This window comes from Octopus bimaculoides, chromosome 22, assembly GCF_046866305.1.
Source record: "Octopus bimaculoides isolate indiv1 chromosome 22, ASM4686630v1, whole genome shotgun sequence".
NCBI lineage: Eukaryota > Metazoa > Mollusca > Cephalopoda > Octopoda > Octopodidae > Octopus > Octopus bimaculoides.
Window position 1 is genome coordinate 8,967,574 of NC_142949.1, and position 22,518 is coordinate 8,990,091.

At 36.6% G+C, this 22,518-nt stretch overlaps 1 protein-coding gene across 3 annotated transcripts in view; it reads right to left on the reverse strand.

The window, feature by feature from the left end:
- LOC128250515 (uncharacterized) overlaps window positions 1-17,786 on the reverse strand; it is an 18,509-nt gene extending 723 nt beyond the window's left edge. Inside the window, exons 1-6 of one of the 3 annotated variants that reach the window (XM_089339665.1) lie at window positions 17,569-17,786; window positions 16,913-16,980; window positions 14,491-14,545; window positions 11,999-12,158; window positions 4,290-4,363; window positions 2,996-3,050 (exon numbers count right to left, since the gene is read on the reverse strand). In XM_089339665.1, coding sequence (XP_089195791.1) covers window positions 3,029-3,050; window positions 4,290-4,363; window positions 11,999-12,158; window positions 14,491-14,545; window positions 16,913-16,980; window positions 17,569-17,585 — 396 coding nt within the window. In that variant the 5' untranslated portion in view covers window positions 17,586-17,786 and the 3' untranslated portion in view covers window positions 2,996-3,028. Of the gene's footprint in view, window positions 1-2,995; window positions 3,051-4,289; window positions 4,364-4,906; window positions 5,041-11,998; window positions 12,159-14,490; window positions 14,546-16,912; window positions 16,981-17,564 lie in introns of those variants that run through there. The other 2 variants (XM_089339666.1, XM_052975676.2) reach the window with 2 other exon arrangements.
- Window positions 17,787-22,518: the final 4,732 nt, after the last annotated feature.

Here is a 22,518-nt window from a genome sequence, read left to right on the forward strand (position 1 = left end):
AGTTTACTTCGATATTGATATTAGATAGAACGAATATTTCCGAACGAGTGTATGTGAAGTATGTAACTGATTTTGAATGGATCAATTTTCAGTACAATAATGATTCATCAGTTCGCCCTCCAAGCAAACATGTTACCTTTTAGATTACTTCCACTTCTGGAATTATCATTCAACGGCTATGCCCATTGACATATGGCGTAGGTCTTAAGAGCGCGGGCTACTAGCCCCAAGATTCCGGGTTCGAATAATAATAATAATAATAATAATAATAATAATAATAATAATAATAATAATAATAACATCGAAAAATACCTTAGGAATGAGAACCCAGGTTCGAAATTTCCCCAAGACACCTGATGAAGGCTGGAGGGTATATCAGCCGAAATGTTGCGTTAACAACAAACAAGATGAGGACAAGTATCCGTCAAATGTAAATAATGTGAATAATGTGCATCACCTTCATGTTACTATCTTTGTATTGGTGTAGCACTACTGCTCTTATGCCATACTCAGAAGCGTCTGAAGCTACAATATTCTCCGCTGCAAGATCAAAGTGTGCATACGACAAATCAGATGTGAGTATTTTTTTTTTTTTTTTCGTCAAATGACTTTTGACAATTTTCCTGTCAATTCCATTTCATATCTTTTTTCAGCAGATTATTTAGTGGAACTCTCACCTTATGCATATTTGGAATATAATTTTGGTAATAATTTACCAATCCTAAAACTGCTTGTAACGTTGATATATTTGTCGGTTAGGACATATTTTTAATTGCGTCTGCCCTCCACGGGTCTGGTCGACGTCCATTTCTGTCAATGATTTGTTCTAAATATCTCACTTTCGGTAAACAAAATTCACACATTTCGTCACTTAAAATAAAGTAGTAATCCCTAATTTTTTCGAATACACATTTTACGAGCTCTACGTGTTGATCTCTGGATTTGCTTTTAATGAGAATATCACCTGATATGGAATTGCGAATTCACAGTCCACAAACATTGCATACATAATCTGTTGAAAAATCGCTGGTGCTACTTATAAGCCAAATGGTAACCTGTTGAATTTATACAGCCCTTTATGTGTGTTAATTGTTAAGTATTTAGAGCATTCATCCTCTACTCTGATTTATAGGTACGCGTCAGAGAGATCGAATTTAGACAATATCTTGCCACCATTTAATTTCACAAGAATATCCTCCGGGGCAGGTAGCAGATAGTAGCACGTTTTAAGACATTCGTTCAAACCAGTGGGAAAATCAGCACACACTCTGCTTTTATTATTGTTTTTTCTTAGCGTACGCAGTTGGTGATGGTTATTGACTATATTCCCCAGTTTTGATAACTCCAATTTTTTATAGTCTCTGTAACTCTAACTTTATCTGTTCTAACGTTGCGATCGCTACAATTCGGTTTTGTTTAAAAACTGGCATGGCGTTTTCTTTTCGTTGAAACTGCGCCTTCATTTTGGTGCAGAGACCTAATTTATCAGTCAGAACTTCAGGAAAAATATTTTAAATTTTTTTATTAATTCGTCTCATGACTTATTTCTACTGTAGGAAAAATCATTCACATTTTTGCAGAAATGATTTATGGGGAGGTCCTATGGTTTAAATAATTCCATCCAGTCAGTTCCGAATATATTTGTGATATTATTTAACACAAAAACCTTAGCTTTTAAGGATTTTTTTCGCGTAACGTAATGCTACCTATCAATTCGCCCTTAAAATATAACTTTTTTCCTGAAACGCCGCGGACGATTTTCGAAGTTTCGATTAATCTAGATCACCCGATCTTTATCAAGTATCTGTGTTAACTATTGAGATGTCGCAAACTGTATCCAGTTCTAACTTTACGTTTGTGTTATTCATTTTTACATAGACAAATTTTCTTTTAGGCTCGTTCGTATTTTGTCTGAGATGGTTGAATCTGAGAGCAATCCTTCCCTTCAGTTTTATTTACGTCATGTCATAGATTTATTATCCTTTGACATTCTTCTGCTATTGCCTGCAGTTTTAATTTTTGGTCCTGTTTTAATTCTTTTAATATCCGGGAACGTATATCTGCATCTTTGTTTGCAGTAAGCCCTTGAATAAAGATTAAGCACTTCAACATTAATTGTTTCCCCGAAACAAATTTCACCTGGTTTCTTCGCTAGAATATATTTACTATATTTTCCCGTTCAGTAGGACATAACATTCTTAAAATTACTTGTACTTTTTTCTTGTCGGACCAACTTTCACGCTCTTCTTTGAAGAATTCTTCGTATCTTCGTAAATATGCAGAGAAGGTAATTCCTTCTTCTGGTTTATAAATGAATTCTTCAGTCGAATTTGCTACGCTGTCTCGCGGGTACGAATCTGAAGTATTTTCAGACTTCTTCAACATTAATTCCTGAAACTGTTGGTGTTCTTGTTGTTGCTGTTGTAGTTGCTGCTGCTGCTGCTGTAATTGCTGTTGTAACTGTTGTTGCTGCTGCTGTAGTTGCTGTTGCATTTGCTGCTGTTGCTGTTGCAATTGCACCACGAAAACCAATAAGTTCTCTCTGTTGAAACGATGTTTTCGTACTAAAATAATTTTAAACATCTTCGAACAACTCATCACAACCTTTATATCCTTGTATTGGATATATAATATAACGAAGCATTGGAGAAAGGAAGTATTTACACGATGCACTATTACTACTATTACATAAGACGCAACGCTCTCTTTCGTGGCTCACAGTGAACTGCTTACCAACCTGAACTGCCAATCGCTCACAGATCTTTAATTTATAACAATGGCTCAGTCCATTTTCAGTCACAAGTGGGATGATTGGAATCCTTCCACAACAATTTTACAAAACATTTTCCACTTTCACTGATTCAGAAAATATTTTAGATAGTTACTATGACATTCTCTGAGACAAACACACATAGAAAAAAAATAAAAGAATTATCATAATTATTTCACTATTACTGATGCCATTCGCAAACAATTGTCAATATATAATTCTTACCTTCCATCGAAACGATCATAATCTGTTTCTGGCCTAGCATCGGACATTCTGCAATCTGGAAATGATATAAGACATCCTAGAACTTTAAAGTATATAAACATCCAAAGATTTCGAGTATGTTTTCTTGTGTATAGAAATATACAAATGACCCAACTAGTCTCAGCGGATATTTGAATAACCAGAGCTGTTACCGAGTTCTCAAAGTGGTGATATATACGCTAGTTTATTGGGGATAGCTCTGAAGATTATGCAGGATTCAGGAACGATGGACATCGATGTTTCGGCATCTTTATGGTTTATCAACATTACGTAACTGACCAGGATTAGGAGCCGAACTGGATCGTCATTCCATAAACTATGTACGAATAATGTGAAAACTATTTAATGGTATTGTGGCCTCTCTATATCTTTCTTGTCTGCGTAATTTGCATTTTCATACGCATTCACAGTTTAAAGAACGAAGCAAGTCTTAGATCGTCTGAAATAATTATGCAAAGCCAAAAGGCCTGGGATTTCTTAACTCGGTCATTACTTGCATATATTTTTATAAATGGATTCATTCTAGTTTCATATCCAAATTATATAATCTAATGAAGACGCGTTTGACAACTATTCCTGGGTTACATCTGAAGTGTTGAAATTAAGGTAGTTCTTTACGATTCTTGTGACAAGTCTTCCAGATCGGTCTGCGTCTTCGAAGGGTGTTCTTACGCTTTTGAAGCACCCGTACCTCACGAATCATTGCGTACGACCCATTGCCTCTTCAACGTAAGCTTGCCGAAGCATGTTCAATGTCTGTGTAGTAGACTTTCCAAGTTTAACGCAAAATTTCACGTTGGCTCTTTGTTCCAACTTCATGTCTACGACAAATATCGCAGATTACAGCATACACGTGATCACATAAACACAAATTTCTAAACTTGCGGAGTAAATACAACGATGTCTCTCGGTACACTGCCTAATGAAGGTCAGTAACTGGCCCAACTGTTTGCTGCCATCTGTTGTCGCCCCTTTTAACTAGTCCGGGGACCTTTCCATACCACTTCATAAATGAGCGATAATGCATATTATTGTATGATACAGATGAACACAAGAATAGCATGGGCCTCATGAAAATATTATGGAAGATAGAAAATGCTGCTGAAGAGAGTAATCTCGCGCCATTTGACTACATAAAAAACAATGACTCACCCCGCTTCTCTTAATCTCCCCTTCTCTCTCTCACTCTCTCTTTCTTCTCTTCTTTCATCGCCTCTGAGATTACTATGAAGTGATGGTAGTGGTGAATATTTACCTTGCTTCTGCGACGAGGCGCATGAAATGAGTACGCCGATGTAGAGGAGTGCAAGAGTTCTTCTCATCGCGCAACTAATGATATGGAATATAAGAAAGAAAGCAACTGAAGAATGTCATGCACTTTTACCTAACTTTTTAAATCTTAAATTGTTTCAATCATAAAAGCGAAAAGAACATCCTTAAGCTACAATATAGATGACATCATCGGTGAATAATCGTTTCGATTGATACACAAGGCCTGAAATTTTGGGTAAGAGGACTATTTGCTTACATCCACCCCTGTACATTGCTGGTACTTCTTTACTTCGATCCCGTAAGGGTGAAGCCCAAATTCGATCTCGGTGGTGATATTATTCAGAGCGTAATGACGGACAAAGTACTGTAAAGTACTTCGCCCGCTGAGCTAACGATTCGGCCAGCCAGCCACATTAGTGTTTGTTAGGGTGTTTGTTAGGTCTTCCACAAAATTACCTCAAAAGCAAACGCAACTCTCAGAAAACTTCTACTCTCAACCTAAAAATACCATCCAACCAATAACAACCATATAAATAAATGTCCATTCAACCCGCTTTTACATATCAACTCACAACCAAAAGTTCATAGTTTAAACATTACCTATTTCTTATATTCTCCAATTATTATTTGAGTGGTCTCTATATTTCTGTTGTACAAGAACCAAGCTATTTGATAATAATTACACAGATTAACCAAGGTGATGATACTTATACCGTGTCTGCACACAAACATACATACATACATGCATACATACACACACGCACACATATATATATATATATATATATATATATATATATATGTGTGTGTGTGTGTGTGTGTGTGTGTGTGTGTGTGTGTGTGTGTGTGTGTGTGTGTGTGTGTGTGTGTGTGTGTGTGTGCGTGTGTGTGTGTCTGTATTTCTCTGAGTGTGTTTGTGTGTGCTTGTGTATGTATGTATGTATGTATGTATGTTTGTGTACGTATGTGAGTATGTATACATAGATATATACATAAATATATTTCTACGTATTTATGTGTGTAGGTATATGACAGTTTATATGCTACATAGATCAAACGTCCTTATTGTGTGTATAACTGTAAAGTTGAAATGTAATAAAAAAAAAACATACTTCAAGCTGTGGTCCTCGATATAAGAGAGAAACACGGCAATGCAAAGGCCATGTGTTGCATTTCTTATGCCGACAAACACCGGTTTCACATACTGCCTGCAGTGCTTTTTCAGTTAGCCATGATGTGGCCGGAAACGAATAAGAACATACAGCGTTAGTGACACTCTGATACGTGTATTGTCACTGTTGTTATTATTATTGATGTAGTTATTCCGCCGAGGTCGACTTTGCCTTTCATTTATTCGTAGCCATGGTTAAATAAGTACCAGTTACACACTGGGGGTTGGTGTAGTCGACTTAATCCCCTCCCACAAGCTGCCTTTGTGGCAAAAATTATAGGCTCATCCATTCATCTGATATGTTGCGGTAGAGCCGAGCGACTTCTTTGGACAAGGAATGCTGCTCAAGGAGCTGCCTTCCAAGTCATATAATGTTATCAGCCTCATGTATGCAAACTTGGTCTAGGGATGCACTTTAACACTTGGTAGTTAAAAGATGTTGCTGAAGGGATATGATAAGACATTCAAAGGCAGTTTGAATCGATGTTAAGTCTCCGCCGCCTTGTTTTCGTTTTAGTAGCGGCGGTCTACGCCACTGTTTATGTGGAAATTATGTGTGTTTGTTAGTATCTTCTGGATTTTCACATGAATGGCTCGGATCGCATCAAGCGTCCAATCAAGCAGCCCAAATGTTGGTATGAGTACTGGCACTGCAAACACATTGTGGGCCGCAGTTCTATTGAATGCAGAGAGTTCTGAAGTCCAAAGTTTCTTTATTCGGCTGTAATATTCTTTAGTGACGCGTGATTTGTTACAGCTGTCATTGTAACATATGTTTTCATCCACCCCTAGATACTTGTAAAATTCCTCATCAGATATAGAGGAAACAGTTAAGTCGTTAATGCAGATGTTGCTAGTCTGATTTACAGTTTTCCCTCTTTTTACAATCATATAGCAACATTTATCTTGATCAAACTCCAACTCTATATCCTTTGAGAATGTAACCGGGTCATGGCTCCTTTTCCATTTCGTGCATATCCTTTGCATATAGTTTCAAGTCATCCACAAAGAAGCGGTGTGTAATTTTGGTATTTCTGTTTCCTTGTGAATCAGTGAGATATCCTTCAGACTTCCTTAACATGAATGCCATGAGATTTACAGAAAATATAAACAACATCACAGAGAGGCAGTCCCCTTGGTAAATGCCTCTGGGATACTTTATTTTATCAGTGATAATACATTCATTCCTTGTGTTTAATTTTAAGATGGTGGCCCACGATGAAGTCAGGTCAGCTATGGCTTTGACTATGCTCAGTGGAACATTAGCAAGTTGAAGGGCTTCTAGCATCCATGAGTGGAGAAAAGAGTCAAAGGCTTTCTTGTAGTCCAGCCACATTGAGACTAGGTTGCTTCTATGCTCCCGCACCTCTGCCATTACAGTTTTGTTTATTAACAATTGTTCGGCACATCCCCAGACTCACTTATTCCCAGTTGTTTGTTCTGCTGTAATGATGTTATTATTGGGCTGTCTGAAAGTTCGTGCCGATTTTTAAAGGAAAGAAAAAGGTCAATAAATACTTGCCATTACATTTTTAAACAACCAAATATGAACCATTTTGTTGCACAGTGCGTCTCCATCTTACCTTTAACTTGAAAATACCCTCTTCCCAGAATTGAGGTGGTTTCAGGGCAAATAAGTCGAAAGGCAAGCTACTATAAATCGGCACGAACTTTCCGGACAACCTAATACTTTCACAATGGCCTTGGAAGAAGAGGTTTAAGCATGCTGTATAAATTTTATACGTTAAGTTCTGACATGAAACTGGCAGGTAGTTTTTTGTCATGTGGGTGATTCTGCATTTGGGGATCAGTTTTGTCTCTGCTAGAACTAACCAGTGTTGTATGCTACTGTTCCTATTGATAGCTCGCTGTTACAGGTTGATCAAATATGGTCGGTAGAAGCTTAGCTTCCTGTACGATATCCAACAATCAAGATTTTTCCAGCTGCTTTTCCATCCTGAATTTTCTGGATTACAGTTACAAGGATATCACCATCAACGCTCTATGTCTTGAGTCTAATGCAGGGACAATAACTTCGTAAATTCAAGTGCTATAGGGGTTTAAAATAGAAGATGCCCCACAAAATACCTTATTAATCCAGAAAGACCATAAACATAAATTCATGCAAAACCCTAGCTGTAGGTTAATAAATCCCACATAAAATGAAATGGGAATTATTAGTAAATCCATGTTAAATAATATCATACGACTCATCAGAGCATACACAAATCTTAATCTATAGATATGTAGTAGAGCAACTATGGAATGGCTTAAGAAAACAGAAGATAAATCGAATTTCAAATTTATCAATTTGGAGTTTTACATCTTGATCTCCAAAAGCTTGCTTCAAAAGGCACTTGAATTTAGTAAGCCATTTGTTACCATAAAAAACACTGATATAGATATAGTTATGAACGCAAGGAAAAGTTGGAAAAGTAGCAAGGGAGACAACAGTGATTTTATATGTGTGTGTATGTGTGTGTGTGCGTGTGTCTGTGCGTGTGCGCGTGTACACGTGCAAGCACGTGCGAACGTATGTATGATGCCAGTGTATGCATGTGTATGCGTGTGCTTGGGAGCCCGCTTGTAAGTGTTGTGTGTGAACAGGCGTGTCTGTATGTGAAAATCTGTGCGTGTATATTATGTGTTTGTGCGCGATAGACACATGACTGGTCTTAGACATTCTTGAAGGTTTCCCGCCACGTCTGTGTGTTAGTATCAATTGATAATGTGTGGGGTCGTGATTTAAGGCTGATACTGTGGACTGAACATGTCCTAACAGTCACTACCCTAAATGTTTTCTGTCAAACGTTTATAGAGAATGGACACGTAATTAAGTTTATAACATTTTGTACGCCTCCCGCTACTTCCGTACGTTAGTGTCACGTGACAATATATTTGCGCCAAAAAAGAAGGCCGACAAGGTTGAGTGAACATGTTTATTTACAATCAAGGCAAAACAAATTTAATGTGTCTGGTGGGAGAGTGGACAGAAGACGTTTGTATGTAGTGGCTAAAATTTAGGTTGTTAGCTGTGTAGGTTCCTCATGTTAAGTGGCAGAATGAGTTTTGTGTGTGAATAGTGATTTGTGTATGTATTCTGTTTAAAGTTTGTTAAGTCTTGGTTTGTACTTTTGTATGAAAGTATTTTCGTTGTTGATCTGCACTTCATCTGTGGTATTCGCTGAATATAGGTAGAGTGGAAAAACCTGGAATTTGGGTGGGGGGGGCATATGTTTATATATATATATATATATATATATATATATATATATATATATATATATTCTTTTTATGTGTTTCCGTTCATTTAACTGCAGCAATGCTCGAGCACCGCCTTAAAGTATTTTTTCTGTCGAAGAAATCGGCCCCAGTACTTATTCTTTGTAAGCCTAGTACCTATTCTATTGTTCTCTTTTGCCGCACAGCTAAGTTACAGGACGTAGACACACCAACATCAGTTGTCAAGTGATGATGGTGGGACATAGACACAAGGACACACAGACAAAGACACACACATACATATATATATATATATATGTATATGTATATATATATATATATATATATATATATATATATATATATATATATATATATATATATATATATATATATATATATATATACATACATATATATACGACGAGCTTCTCTCAGTTTCCGTGTTCCAAATGCACTCACAACGGTTTGGTCGGCCCGAAGCTATAGTAAGACACTTGTCAAAGCTGCCACGCAGTGGAACTGAACCTTGAACCATTTGGTTATGAAGCAAGCTTCTTGCCACACAGCCACTCCTACGCTTATATATTCATCATTTATTGGAATAGCGATGAAGATCACCGTCTCCACACATCTCTATTGTCTGATGTACTGCTATTATCTTCGAATATAAAGTAAACTATAATCCAATAAGCTGTTGAATGTAGATGCGAAATTATATCATTGGAATATCAGGAATATGTTGGTTTTTATTTCATTCATCAGAAAATAAAACCTTCATATACACGGAATGGAGTTAGAGCAGTGTCCGCGAGTCGAAGATTGGTTGGTCATGGAATGTCTTTTGGTGCTGCCAGTGTTGATCTCCATATTTTGGTATTCTGCCTTTGTCGCTCGTTGAAAATCGAGTATTATCATTAATGTTAGTTTGGAGGGATATATCATCCGGACGGCTACTGTGGTCGCTGTCAGCTATGTTCCATGTCACGGCTAACCGCATCAGTTGATGTTTAACATTTATGCCTTTTATTAGTTGTCATTCACACTGTATCAAAGCACATATTTGCATTGAAAATCTTCGAGTCAACCACGGAGGAATTACACGTAGTATTAACTGCCAGAATGTCTATTATAGAATTTGAATGAAAATACTGGATGAGAAAGGATAGTCCGGTTATGTTCGACATAACAATGGTATTAAGGAACTTGACACAAGTAACTGATCTAATAGGAATATATATTTATTTCGCACAAACAAGGAACTTCCAAAAGTAGGGGAAAGTGTATACAGGGGTGATGCATTATTCACCTTGAATAACCCTTCCAATGTAGAAATGGAAAGATATAGGAAAAAATTATGTAAGTTCTTCAAAGGTATAGCACTTTCCATCTCAACAGAGGTGGAACACACCGCAGTCAACCTCTTAGATGTTACACTAGACCTAAACACCGGCCTATTCGAAGTATACCACAAACCTAATGAAGACCTTAAATACATTCACTACAAAGCAATCACCCCAAGTGCCCAACCCAAGTTACAAACATTTCCACCCGCATAATGAGACTGTCGGCTATTGAGAAGATATTTAAGCTAAACGAGAAATACTATAACAAAGCGTTAGATGAACATTTGGCGTATATACCGGTAAACGACGTATTTCTATACAGGGGTCAACTCTCATAACTTCAAGAGAAGGCTGGCTAATCACTTTAATTCATTTTGAGATAGAAAAAAGATGAATGGCACGAGCCTAAGCAAACTAATCTAGTCAATTAAAGACAAGAATCATAGCTATAAAACGGAGTGGGAATTAATCAGTACAGCTAAACCATATAGGGCAAGGGGTGAGGGGGAATGGTGACATATGTATAAAAGGATAATACCAAATATTTACATCGAGAAACAAATTACTTAATACTAAACTTGAACAGGCCTTAAAATGCTTACATAAAGACAAGAAAAAGAAATTTAAAGTAAGTTCTAGATAACTCAATGCCCCACCCACAGTTGAGTGTGAAAGGATGGGTAGAAAAACATATTCTGAACTCAAATAATTCATTGCGCTTCTTAATATATTCTATCCAATGTATACAGCAAAACATAAACAACACAGCAAAAGAAATGAATGTATTAACAACTAAAAACATTATACTACAAGCTCTACACTTGAAAACATGGCTACAGCTTACCCATCTACTACAATACACAGAGAGACCTGCATTGACATAATTACATGAAACCCTGACTTCGGACAGCAAATGGTGTTAATGTGAGGTCAACTGCGGAAACCTAAGAACAGATCAGATTTCAGTTTCAAATCAATCCATAATCACCTCCTACTGAACCCTATCTAACAAACACCTGAAGAAGCAGCATCCAAAATCTGTGCAGTGGAAACATATGTAGGTCATAATTACCATAAAAATATAATGTATGAAATTACAAAACAGGATGAAATTAATTTTGAGGATGAACAAGTCTTCAGGTACTATATCGTTATAAATGCTGCTAAAATTCACTCCAAACCACATAACCGTCCAGTAAAGCGGACATGGAATCAACCATCGGAAGAATTTACAGCGTGAACAAAAGCTAAAAGTAGAAATTGACGTTAAATACTAATCGATGCGGTTAACCGTAACCTGGAACATAACTGAGAGTCACCACGGTATCCGCCCGGATGATATATCTCTTCAAACTCACACACGCATGCACATATATCCATATGTATGTATGCATGTATGTATGTCTGTATATATATATGTATGTCTGTCTGTCTGTATGTATGTATGTATGGATGGATGGATGGATGGATGGATGGATGGATGGATGGATGGATGGATGGATTTGCCTATGCCTGTGTCCCGAAAATTTATTTTCTCTTTTTCACAAAATCATATTGTTCGTTGAACGAGCGCTGCATTCAAAGAAGAATCTTTGTTTCGTGCATGCTACAACGCATATATATATATATATATATATATATATATATATATATATATATATATATATATATATATATATATATATATATATATATATATATATATATGAATTACACGACGAATCTTTATGTGCGAACCTATTTATTACGATTTACGCAACAAACGTTTATATACCAACAAATGTCGAATGAAGGTAAACGTATTCTTGTGTCTTCACTTTGTAATTTAATTATTTTATTATTTTTTATGTGAATTAGAATAATCTCCAACCACTTAGAAAGAACAGGTTCATACTACACATAAAAACAATAAGCTAACGAAATAATATATAAACATATATAATAATGTATTACAATCTTTGCTCTTGAACCTGAGTGTGCGCATAAACAGTCACGCCATAAGAGGTTACATACACAAGAATAACCTTTACAGCAAACATTATATGGACTGTCCTTGTTGGGGCTACATTCAATCTGCCAGGTCTCGCACATACTCGTTCTCTTATATCTGCTTCTGTAAAAAGACAAAACAGAAAAATACATAAATAATCGTAATTAGAAATTTGGACAATCCTAATACACCAGGAATGTTGTAGCTGCACTATATTTACATCCTCTAATATACGTTCTCTCTAAAATGTGGGGGGGGGGCTTTTTTTCCTGTGAGATTATTTCCTGATTTTTTTTTTTTTTTTTTTTTTTTTTTTCTAAATTTGGCGTTGACATGTTATTGCTTCCAAACTTGCCACAGCATCTGTAGTGGCATCGGATATTTCGATTGCTTTGAAGTTAAGATTAGAAATTATTTTGCTATTTGTAACATCGTTTCCACTACTGTGCAATCATGTTGCATTTTGCAAGTAGACAATTATGTTGCACAGCGAGTATAATCCCGAAAAATATGAATTAGCTTTAGCAATATACTCTTTTACTTGTTTCAGTCATTTGACTGCGGCCATGCTGGATCACCGCCTTTAGTCGAACAGATCTACCCCAGGACTTTGTAAGCCTAGTACTTATTCTTTCGGTCTCTTTTGCCGAACCGCTATGTTACAAAGAACGTAAACACACCAACATCGGTTGTCAAGTGATGTTGGAGGGACAAACCTAGACACAAACATATACACAAACATACATATATACGACGGGCTTCTTTCAGTTTCCGTCTACTAAATCCACTTACAAAGCTTTGGTCGGCCCGAGGCTATTGTAGAAGATACTTGCCCAAGGTGCCACGCAGTGGGACTGAACCCGGAACCATGTGGTTTGTAAGCAAGCTACCACAGAGCCACTCCTGCGCCTATATGTCATTTGTCTGACATCTTTCGTCACTATATGTAGTTTGTTCTTCACTTCCAAGTTTACTTCGATATTGATATTAGATAGAGCTAATATTTCCAAACGAGTGTATTTGAAGTATATAACTAATTTTGAATGGATCAATTTTCAGTACAATAATGATTCATCGGTTTTCCCTCCAAGATAACATGTTACCATGTAGATTACTTCCACTTCTGGGAATTACCACTCAACAGCTGTGGCGTTTTATTTTATGTCTGCAGATGCAATTAAGAAATAACAACACCAGCTATACGGGTCATAGCTTATTAAAACAAATTGCGATTATATAATCAATAATCAAAAACAACAGGAACACTTATATACCATTTTACACACCTTATATCTATAAACTGTTACAGGAAAAAATTATAATATACAGGATGTGAAAACTATATTCAACTACATAACGCCGAAGCCGGTGAATGAAAAACAGGACAAGAGTAGGACTGGCAAAAGATGAACGAAAATCACAATCAAAATCACAATCAAATAACAATAAATTAACGTTAAAGACCAAACAAGGCCAACTAAGGAAAGAGATAAAGAATTCTAGTCCCTGTAAATTTAAACAGAATAACGAAAGAACACAAATTCTCCATTGGGAATCGATAAGTGTGAAGTTGTGTAAGTTGCTGTCGAAACTATTAGTGAGTTACCAGCCTGCATTTTAAATTTTGAAGTAAATTTATTTTCCAAGATTATCCTGATCCGACATATATTCTTCTCGGGTCAGTATTTTCATTTTAATATTCTAAATCTTTTCACTTTCTCTCGTCTGCTTTCCTCAATAAAATCTGTTTCTATTTCATTCAATCTTTCCATGTCTGATTTCATTTTCCAAGTTTACCAATCTTAACAATCCATCACTATTTGAATTTACTCTGGAATATTATTCAAATTCAAACGTGATAACAGCGCTGCAAATGACTCTTGGATTTGGTATAAAAGTTGATGTGATCCGAAGAGAGCAAATGACTGATTTTGGTAGCACTAACACTAGTAACCACACTAACTACAGTTCTTCGCCGCACCTATTAGACCAAGACATAGACGAAAGCATAATAGGGTGAAAGACATATCTTTGCTTTATTAGCATTTCTATATAAATTGTCAGTTGGCGAATAAGGCTTTGTTTATCAGTGCCTGCGTTTTTACAGCTTTATGGCCTCCTTCAAACATCTATGTCAGATAAATTACTTCTACATTTCATACGCGTATTTATTTGATTAAATAGATTTTAAATATATTCTTTATAGAAAATTCCTGTGTTGTAAATTTTTTTTTAAATGCATTTTTGCTGTGTCTCTCATTCAGTCAATATTTCAGACAGTGAGTCTAATATATTTTATTTTGCTTCTGTTTCACAAAGTACAAGACACACTTTACAAGATAAGCCTAATACAATTATGGGAAAGCAAAAAAACAAAAGAGTTTAAGAAAAGGATTATAGTATTTATCTCATTGATGATGCCATTCTCAAATAATTGTCAAAATATAATTCTTACCTTCCATCCATGTGAACGTAATCTGTTTCTGACCTACCACCAGACATATTGCGATCTGGAAATTATATAATAAAATATCCAAGAATTGAAAGGTATAAAAACTTCCAAGGATTTCGAATATATTTTCTTGTGTATAGAAATATACAAACGACATCAACTGCTCTCGGTGGGTATTTAAATAACAAGAGTATAATGTGTGCACGTGTGTGCATGCGTATATGTAAGTGTATGTATAAAATAGGTATACATATATGTATATAGTTGGTTGTTCTATATGAAATGGTCACTCAGAACCGAATAAGCAACAACGATTTGTAATCATTATTTATTATTCAAATTAGGCCCCATTAGCTTCAACGACTTTTCTATCAACCTGAGAGAGTATTTATTCCGTTTTTGAAAACAACATTGTCTTTTGAAGGTATAAATCATTCAAATATGGTTATTCCTCCTTTTGTTTTGCAAACTTTCTTTGTGGGAAGTGAAAATCCCAAGGTGGTGATATATACAATAGTCTGTTGAAGGTAAGTCTGGAGATTATGAAGGATTCAGGAGCGATGGACATCGATGTTTCGCCATGTTGTGGCTTATCAACATCACGTACCCGAACTGAATTGGAACCGAACTGAATCGCCAGTCCATAACTATATACAAGTAGTGTATCGATCATCTGCTGGTATGCCCCAACGAGTCCTCTCCCCTGTCGATGACTTTCATGTCTTTTAAAACTTGGTGTTTTCAGGGTGTCATCACCACTGCGCTACTTCGCAGCCTACCAATAAACAAGCATGGTATGTAAATTGTGCATGCTTGACTGATAATACCTACAGGACTAGCACTGCTTCTAATTCATATTTAAATTTATTCCTACGTATGCATCTTCGTGGCATACCAGCAATTTTTTTATTACATTATTTGTTTCTTATGGACTAGCGATTCAGTTCGCCTCCAATTCGATTCCGATACGTAATGTTGATAAGCGACAAAATGGCGAAGTATCGATGTCCATCGCTTCTGAATGGATTTTGGAGAGAATTGCCTCGTCTGTCTATGAGTTTCAAATGTTTTAATACCCGGTGCCTTGAGAGAGTCTTCCTCACTCCGCTAAATCGAATCCTTCTGGCAAATAAGCAGCGCACATAGATTAAGTATGTGTAATCGATGAATTCAAATATGAATTAGAAGCAGTGATAGTGTTGTAAACATTATCAATAATACATACTATTAAAGAGAAAAGCAACGACTGTTTGCCGGTAGGCAGTGATTTGGTGCGGAGGAGATGACTTGTTCAAAGCGCCGGTTATTAAAACATCTAAAAATTATAGACAGGAGAGAAAACTCGCCGCAAATCCAATTCAGGGGAGATGGCCATCGATGTTTCCCCAATTGTGTGGATTATCAACATCACGTGCCTAAATCATATTGTTGATAAGCGTTATTACCTCAAGAAAGTGTTCTGTAAATAATTATTTTCTCCTACCTCAAGAAAGTGTTCTGTAAATAATTATTTTCTCCTCGCCTTGCATTGCTTATTGGGGTGGGGACACCTTCACATTGTGCCCGTCCCTTCTTAATATCTCCTTATGTTTTCCGATTTCTTGCAAATTAATTTGTCTTTGGTGGCTTCTGGCCACAGTTGCGAAGTCCATGAAAATTTGATGAGAGTAATTTCTCATCATTTGACTCTCCACGCTTCTCTCTCTCTCTCTCTCTCTCTCTCTCTCTCCTCTCTCTCTCTCTCTCTCTCTCTCTCTCTCTCTCTATCTATCTATCTATCTATATCTCCTCTTGTCTCATTACCGCTAGAATTATTGGGTTGTCCGGAAAGTTCGTTCCGATTTATAGTAGCTTACCTTTCGACTTATTTTAGAACATGGTTTTGAGTCCATAAAATAGGATTTGACTGCACCTCCATTTAGAGCACAGTTTAAGCTATCTTTTCGTGGAAGAAGGTTTATGTTCCTATAACCTGTGTTAATTCTGTAACCCTTTAAAATGGAAGATAAAGTTCATTTTCGGCACTTGATGCTTTTCTTTTTCCGGAAAGGGAAAAATGCCTCACAAGCAACCAAAGAAATATGCGCGGTTTACGTTGATGTCTCTTTATCCGAAAGAGCTGTACGGAAGTGGTTCGCAAGGTTCCGAGCTGGAGATTGTAGCCTTATTGATAAAGAGCGATCAGGCAGACCATCCACTACGGATGATGACCAAATCCAGCCATTAATTGAGAATAACTCACATTACACAACCCGAGAATTGGCAGAAAGCCTCAACCTATCAAAATCCGTCGTAAAGCTTGGGTACACAAATCGCGACGATGTTTGGGTACCACATGAGTTGAGTGAGAAAATTTTTTGGAAAATCGGCACGAACTTTCCGGACAACCCAATACTATGAAGTGATGGTAGTGGTGAATATTTACCTTGCTTCTGCGACGAGGTGCATGAAATGAGTACGCCAATGTAGAGGAGTGCAACTCTCATCGCGCAACTAAAAAAAAATGATATGAAATATAAGAAAGAAAGCAATTGAAGACATGTCATGCACTTTTTAAATCTTAAATTATTTCCATCATGAATTTCCATAAGCTACAGTATAGATAACACAACGACGAATAATCGATTCGATTCAGGCTCAAGGCCTGAAATTTTGGAGAAGGGGATTACTTGCTCACAGTAAACCTTGTACACTACTGGTACTGTTTCATCGATCACAATACTCGATTGGTACCTTTTTTTTCTTCGACCCCATACGAATGGAATCCAAAGTCGACCTCGTTGGTGATTCAACTCAGAGCGTAATGTCGAACGAAGTACAGCAAATCACTTTGTCCGGTGAGGTATTGATTCAGTCAACCAGCCACCACCTTGTATTTTAGGTCTTCCATAAGATTACCATCAAGGTAATCCCACAACGAACTTCTCGTATTCTCGACCTAAAAATACCATCCAATCAAATACAAATATTAAATAAAAGTCCATTCAATCACCAGCACTAACATCATCAACACTTCACACTCTGTATCGCTTTTTACGTATCCACACGCAACCAAGAGTTAATAGCTTAAACATTACCTACTCCTTATATTCTCCCATTGAAATTTGAGCGGTCTGTTGACTTCCCTTGCACAAGAACCAAGAAATCTGATAATGATTACTCAGTTTAATCTAACTGATGCTACTTATATCGTGTCTGCAATAATGTATCTAAATATCTTTGAATGACACCATCTCTTCATGAGACAAAGATGACCGCTAATCGAATTTTACATACATATGTGTGTGTGTGTGTGTGTGTGTGTGTATGTGTGTGTGTGTGTGGATGGATGGATGGATGGATGGAGGGAGGGAGGGATGGAGGAATCGATGGACGTACGTATGTATAAAAATATATACGTATACATCTGTGTGTGACCATGTGTTAGACCGTGTGTGGGCGTGTATATATGTATGTCAGTATGTATACGTACATAGACGTAGATATAAATATACTTGTACATATTTATGTGCGTAGTTATATGGCAGTTTACTAGTTAAATAGGTTAAATACCCTTGTTGTGTACATAACTGTAATTTTGAAATATAATAAAAAAACAAAACACACTTCAAGCTGTTGTCTTCGATATAAGAGAAAAACGCGGTCGTACAAGGTCCTCGTGCTGCATTTTATATGTTGAAAATAATCACCTGCTTCATAAAATGGCTACTATGTTTTTTTCAGTTTGTCATGATGTGGCCGAATACATATATATATATAAATTTTTAAATATACTCAAATACCCAAAATTTCAAGGAGTTCCTGCCTTAAAAACAGGAACTACACCACAGTTATTTTGTGTTCTTTGCTACATTGGTTTCTATTAACCCATTTATTCTATCCGAAGAATTTTTATTCATTAAGATAGAAGAAATACATATAATTAAATATATATATATATATATATATATATATATATATATATATATATATATAGAGAGAGAGAGAGAGAGAGAGAGAGAGAGAGAGAGAGAGAGAGAGAGAGAGAGAGAGAGAGAGAGAGAAGTGTGTATTTTTCCCTTGTTAACAATTAACACGGAAAAAATAGATAAATAGTTACCTGGGTAGCAAAAAATCACACAAGTAAAAAGAGTGGTGTAATTCCTTGTTTTTAAAGGTAGAAACTCCGGGTTTACGTGAAATATTTTGTATAATATATATAAATAAATAAATGGAGTTAAACACAGGTGTTATTCAAATTCTTTTACTTCCGACACATGTTTCGAAGATATCAATGGTATAAAGGAATAAGCCTACTGTACCAAACCAAAGACTTGGGAAGAACTTGAAGGGTGAATGCGAAACGTTATGTCTTCCATTCCACAAGACTTCTGTATGAAATCATTTTACGCAATTGTTAGGCGACTCAAGAAGCGGGTGGCGACATCCGAAACCCGTATTGAATTTTGAAATAAAACCCCATACTGAAAGCTTTCCTCTCATATCCATGAGAGGAAAGCTTTTAAAAAAGGGAGTTACTTTTCAATCACTCTATATATATATATATATATATATATATATATATATATATATATATATATATATATATATATATCATAATGATAATAATAATAATAATAATAATAATAATAATAATAATAATAATAATAATAATAATAATAATAATAATAATAATATTAGGGATAAAATCCAAAATTACAGGTAAAAACTGAATTAAAATCAATTTATTAAAAATTAAAATTAAATTAAGTTTCACAGTATAAAATATATATAAATATATAGTATTAGGGAAGAAAAGAACTAAGGTCTATGAACTCATCGATGAAAATTCACTGTCACATATAGAAAAATTGATAATTAAAAGCACAATAAATAAGTATAATATAAAATAAAGTAAATATCATAAAATAAAGATAATATTATTATTATTATCTTTATATTATTCTCTTTATCTTATGATATTTACTTTGTATTATATTATACTCATTTATTGTGCTTTTAATTATCAATTTTTCTATATGTGACAGTGGATCTTCACCGATGAGTTCATGAACCTTGGTTATTTTCCCTAAAACTATATATTTATATATATATATGTGTGTGTGTGTGTGTGTGTGTGTGTGTGTGTGTGTGTGTGTGTGTGTGTGTGTGTGTGTGTGTGTGTGTGTGTGTGTGAGTACGGTAGTTTTTCCTACAAATGGAATTATTTATAGTGATGCTTAAAAACTTAAGCCCGACCGGCTTATTGGGGTACGGTTGAATATATGTGTAACAGCTGCAAAAGAATATTGCATTATCAGTATTGATACTAAAACACAGACGTGGCGAGAAACCTTCAAGAATGTCTAAGACCAGTCATGTGTCTATCGCGCACAAACACATAATATACACCCACAGATTTTCACATACAAACACGCCTGTTCACACACAACACTTACAAGCGGGCTCCCAAGAACACGCATACACATGCATACACTGGCATTATACATACGTTCACACGATTGTCAAGCGATGGTGGGGGGGGGGACAAACACATACACATAAACATATATATATACGACGGGATTCTTTCAGTTTCCGTCTACCAAATCCACTCACAAGACTTTGGTCGGCCCGAGGCTATAGTAGAAGACACTTGCCAAAGGTGCCGCGCAGTGGGACTGAACCCGGAACCATGTGGCTGGTAAGCAAGCTACTTACCACACAGCCACTCCTATACCTGATTGACCGTTGACTGAACACTATTCAATTTTTTTTTCTCCGTGTTTTTCTCCTTGTCTCCGTATTCTTTCTGTTGAAGAGCGTAGCTCGAAACGTCAAAGACTTTCCGTATTCCCGAGCGTCATACTAATACATCCTTTCGTTTTTTACACCACTTGTCCTCGTCTGTTGTTGTTTTTTTGTACATTCTCCCATATATATATATGTGTGTGTGTGTGTGTGTGTGTGTGTGTGTGTGTGTGTGTGTGTGTGTGTGTGTGTGTATATATATATATATATACATGTGTGTGTGTGTGTGTGTCATTATTTGACATTTTTTCTACAATTTTGCAACCTCAGTGAAGAAAATTCGCGAGACTTCGTGGTCGCCCAACTTGCAAGGAATTACTGAAAAATCATCATCAGACCTGTTGCCACCCGGGATGTGGTTTGGCAGCTGCAACAAGTGTCGTTGGCCATTCTCTGCAGCTACGTCATCTCACTCATCACCGCGGGATGCGACTGAGCACATCATTAATTACGGGGTGTGTGGCCCATCGCTCCCTCCCCCTCCATCTTCTACTGCTTTACCGCACGCATTTTTATTCTTAACTCTCTTTCTTCCTCTCTCTCTCTTTTGACAATAATATAGTGTGACACTGCAATGTGAATTCTTACCAACCATATCCATAACTTAAAGGCGAACACCACAGTGAAGAACGAAGCACTGAGATTTTGTTACCGTTCAATAAAACAAAGAGCACAGCGAAGAACGAAGCACTGAGATTTTGTTACCGTTCAATAAAACAAAGAGCACAGCGAAGAACGAAGCACTGAGATTTTGTTACCGTTCAATAAAACAAAGAGCACAGCGAAGAACGAAGCACTGAGATTTTGTTACCGTTCAATAAAACAAAGAACACAGCGAAGAACGAAGCACTGAGATTTTGTTACCGTTCAATAAAACAAAGAACACAGCGAAAAACGAAGCACTGAGTATTTGTGATGCTTTAATCAATTTATTTAATTAGAATTCATTAAAATTTGACGGGTTAATAGCATAAATATAGTCGATATTAGATACGATCGTCCTACTAATTTAGGTTTGTTAGTTGTAAGTTATGGTTTACAGATTGTCTCTTCTTTTACCATTTCCGTTCTTGGAGCAACAAACGTGAATTTCTTTCCAGGATAAATTACAAAATCAAACTTCTGCTCGTTAATATTTTATATTTCACTGTTTCATGATGTTTATTCATAGCTTTCTATTATCAAAAGATTTGACGATTGATTAGATTTCAAAATTGAGAGAAAGTAGTAGTAGTAGTAGTAGTAGTAGTAGTAGTAGTAGTAGTAGTAGTAGTAGTAGTAGAGGGGAGTAGGAGGACGGCGACGACCAGAAGGGGGAAGGACGAGGATGATGACGACGACGACGTGGACCAGGAGGAGAAACAGAACGTCGAGGACGAGGACGACGACAATGACAACGTAGAGGAGGAGGGGGAGGGGGAGGGAAAGCAGGAGGAAGAGCAGGAGGAGGAGGAAGAGCAAGAGGAGGAAGAGCAGGAGGAGGAGGACGAGCAGGAGGAGGAAGAGCAGGAGGAGCAGGAGGAGCAGGAAGAGGAGGAAGAGCAGGAAGAGCAGGAGGAGGAGGAAGAGCAGGAGGAGGAGGAAGAGCAGGAGGAAGAGCAGGAGGAGGAGGAAGAGCAGGAGGAAGAGCAGGAGGAGGAGGAAGAGCAGGAGGAAGAGGGAGTGGAGGGGGTGTTGCAATATCAATGACAACTACAACATTTGTTGATGTTCTTGTTGCAGTTGAGTATATTTTTGTTGTTTGTCTGTTTTTTTTTGCTTTGTTTGTCTTCAGTTGTTTTTTTTTCTCTTGGATTTTCTCATTGATTTTCTCTGACGTATGAAATTTATCCACGAAATTCACCAGAGCAGAACGTCAATAAGATGGTAAATTTACAAGAAAAATCAGAAAAGTGATTGCAGTTGGGCGTATAATGTTATTATCCACATGAAGCATATTTTGTGAATTACAATAGCAGTGGTGTGTGCCACATAGACATACGAAACCTGCACAGCATCGATAGCGTCGATATAGTCTGTGACCCCCACATGTTTCTTTTGAACATCTAGCTGTTCTTTTAGTCCTGATACTGTAAATATAGAGGAGATAAAAAAATATTATTACGGTTTCTCATTAAGGGAGAAGGCAAGGAAAGCATGGGGAAAAAGGATAAAACGATAAAGCTAAAGAATTTGACAGGACTTGAACTCACAACATGCAGATCCGAAACAAGTACCACAAGTCAATTCTTTCTTTTCTTT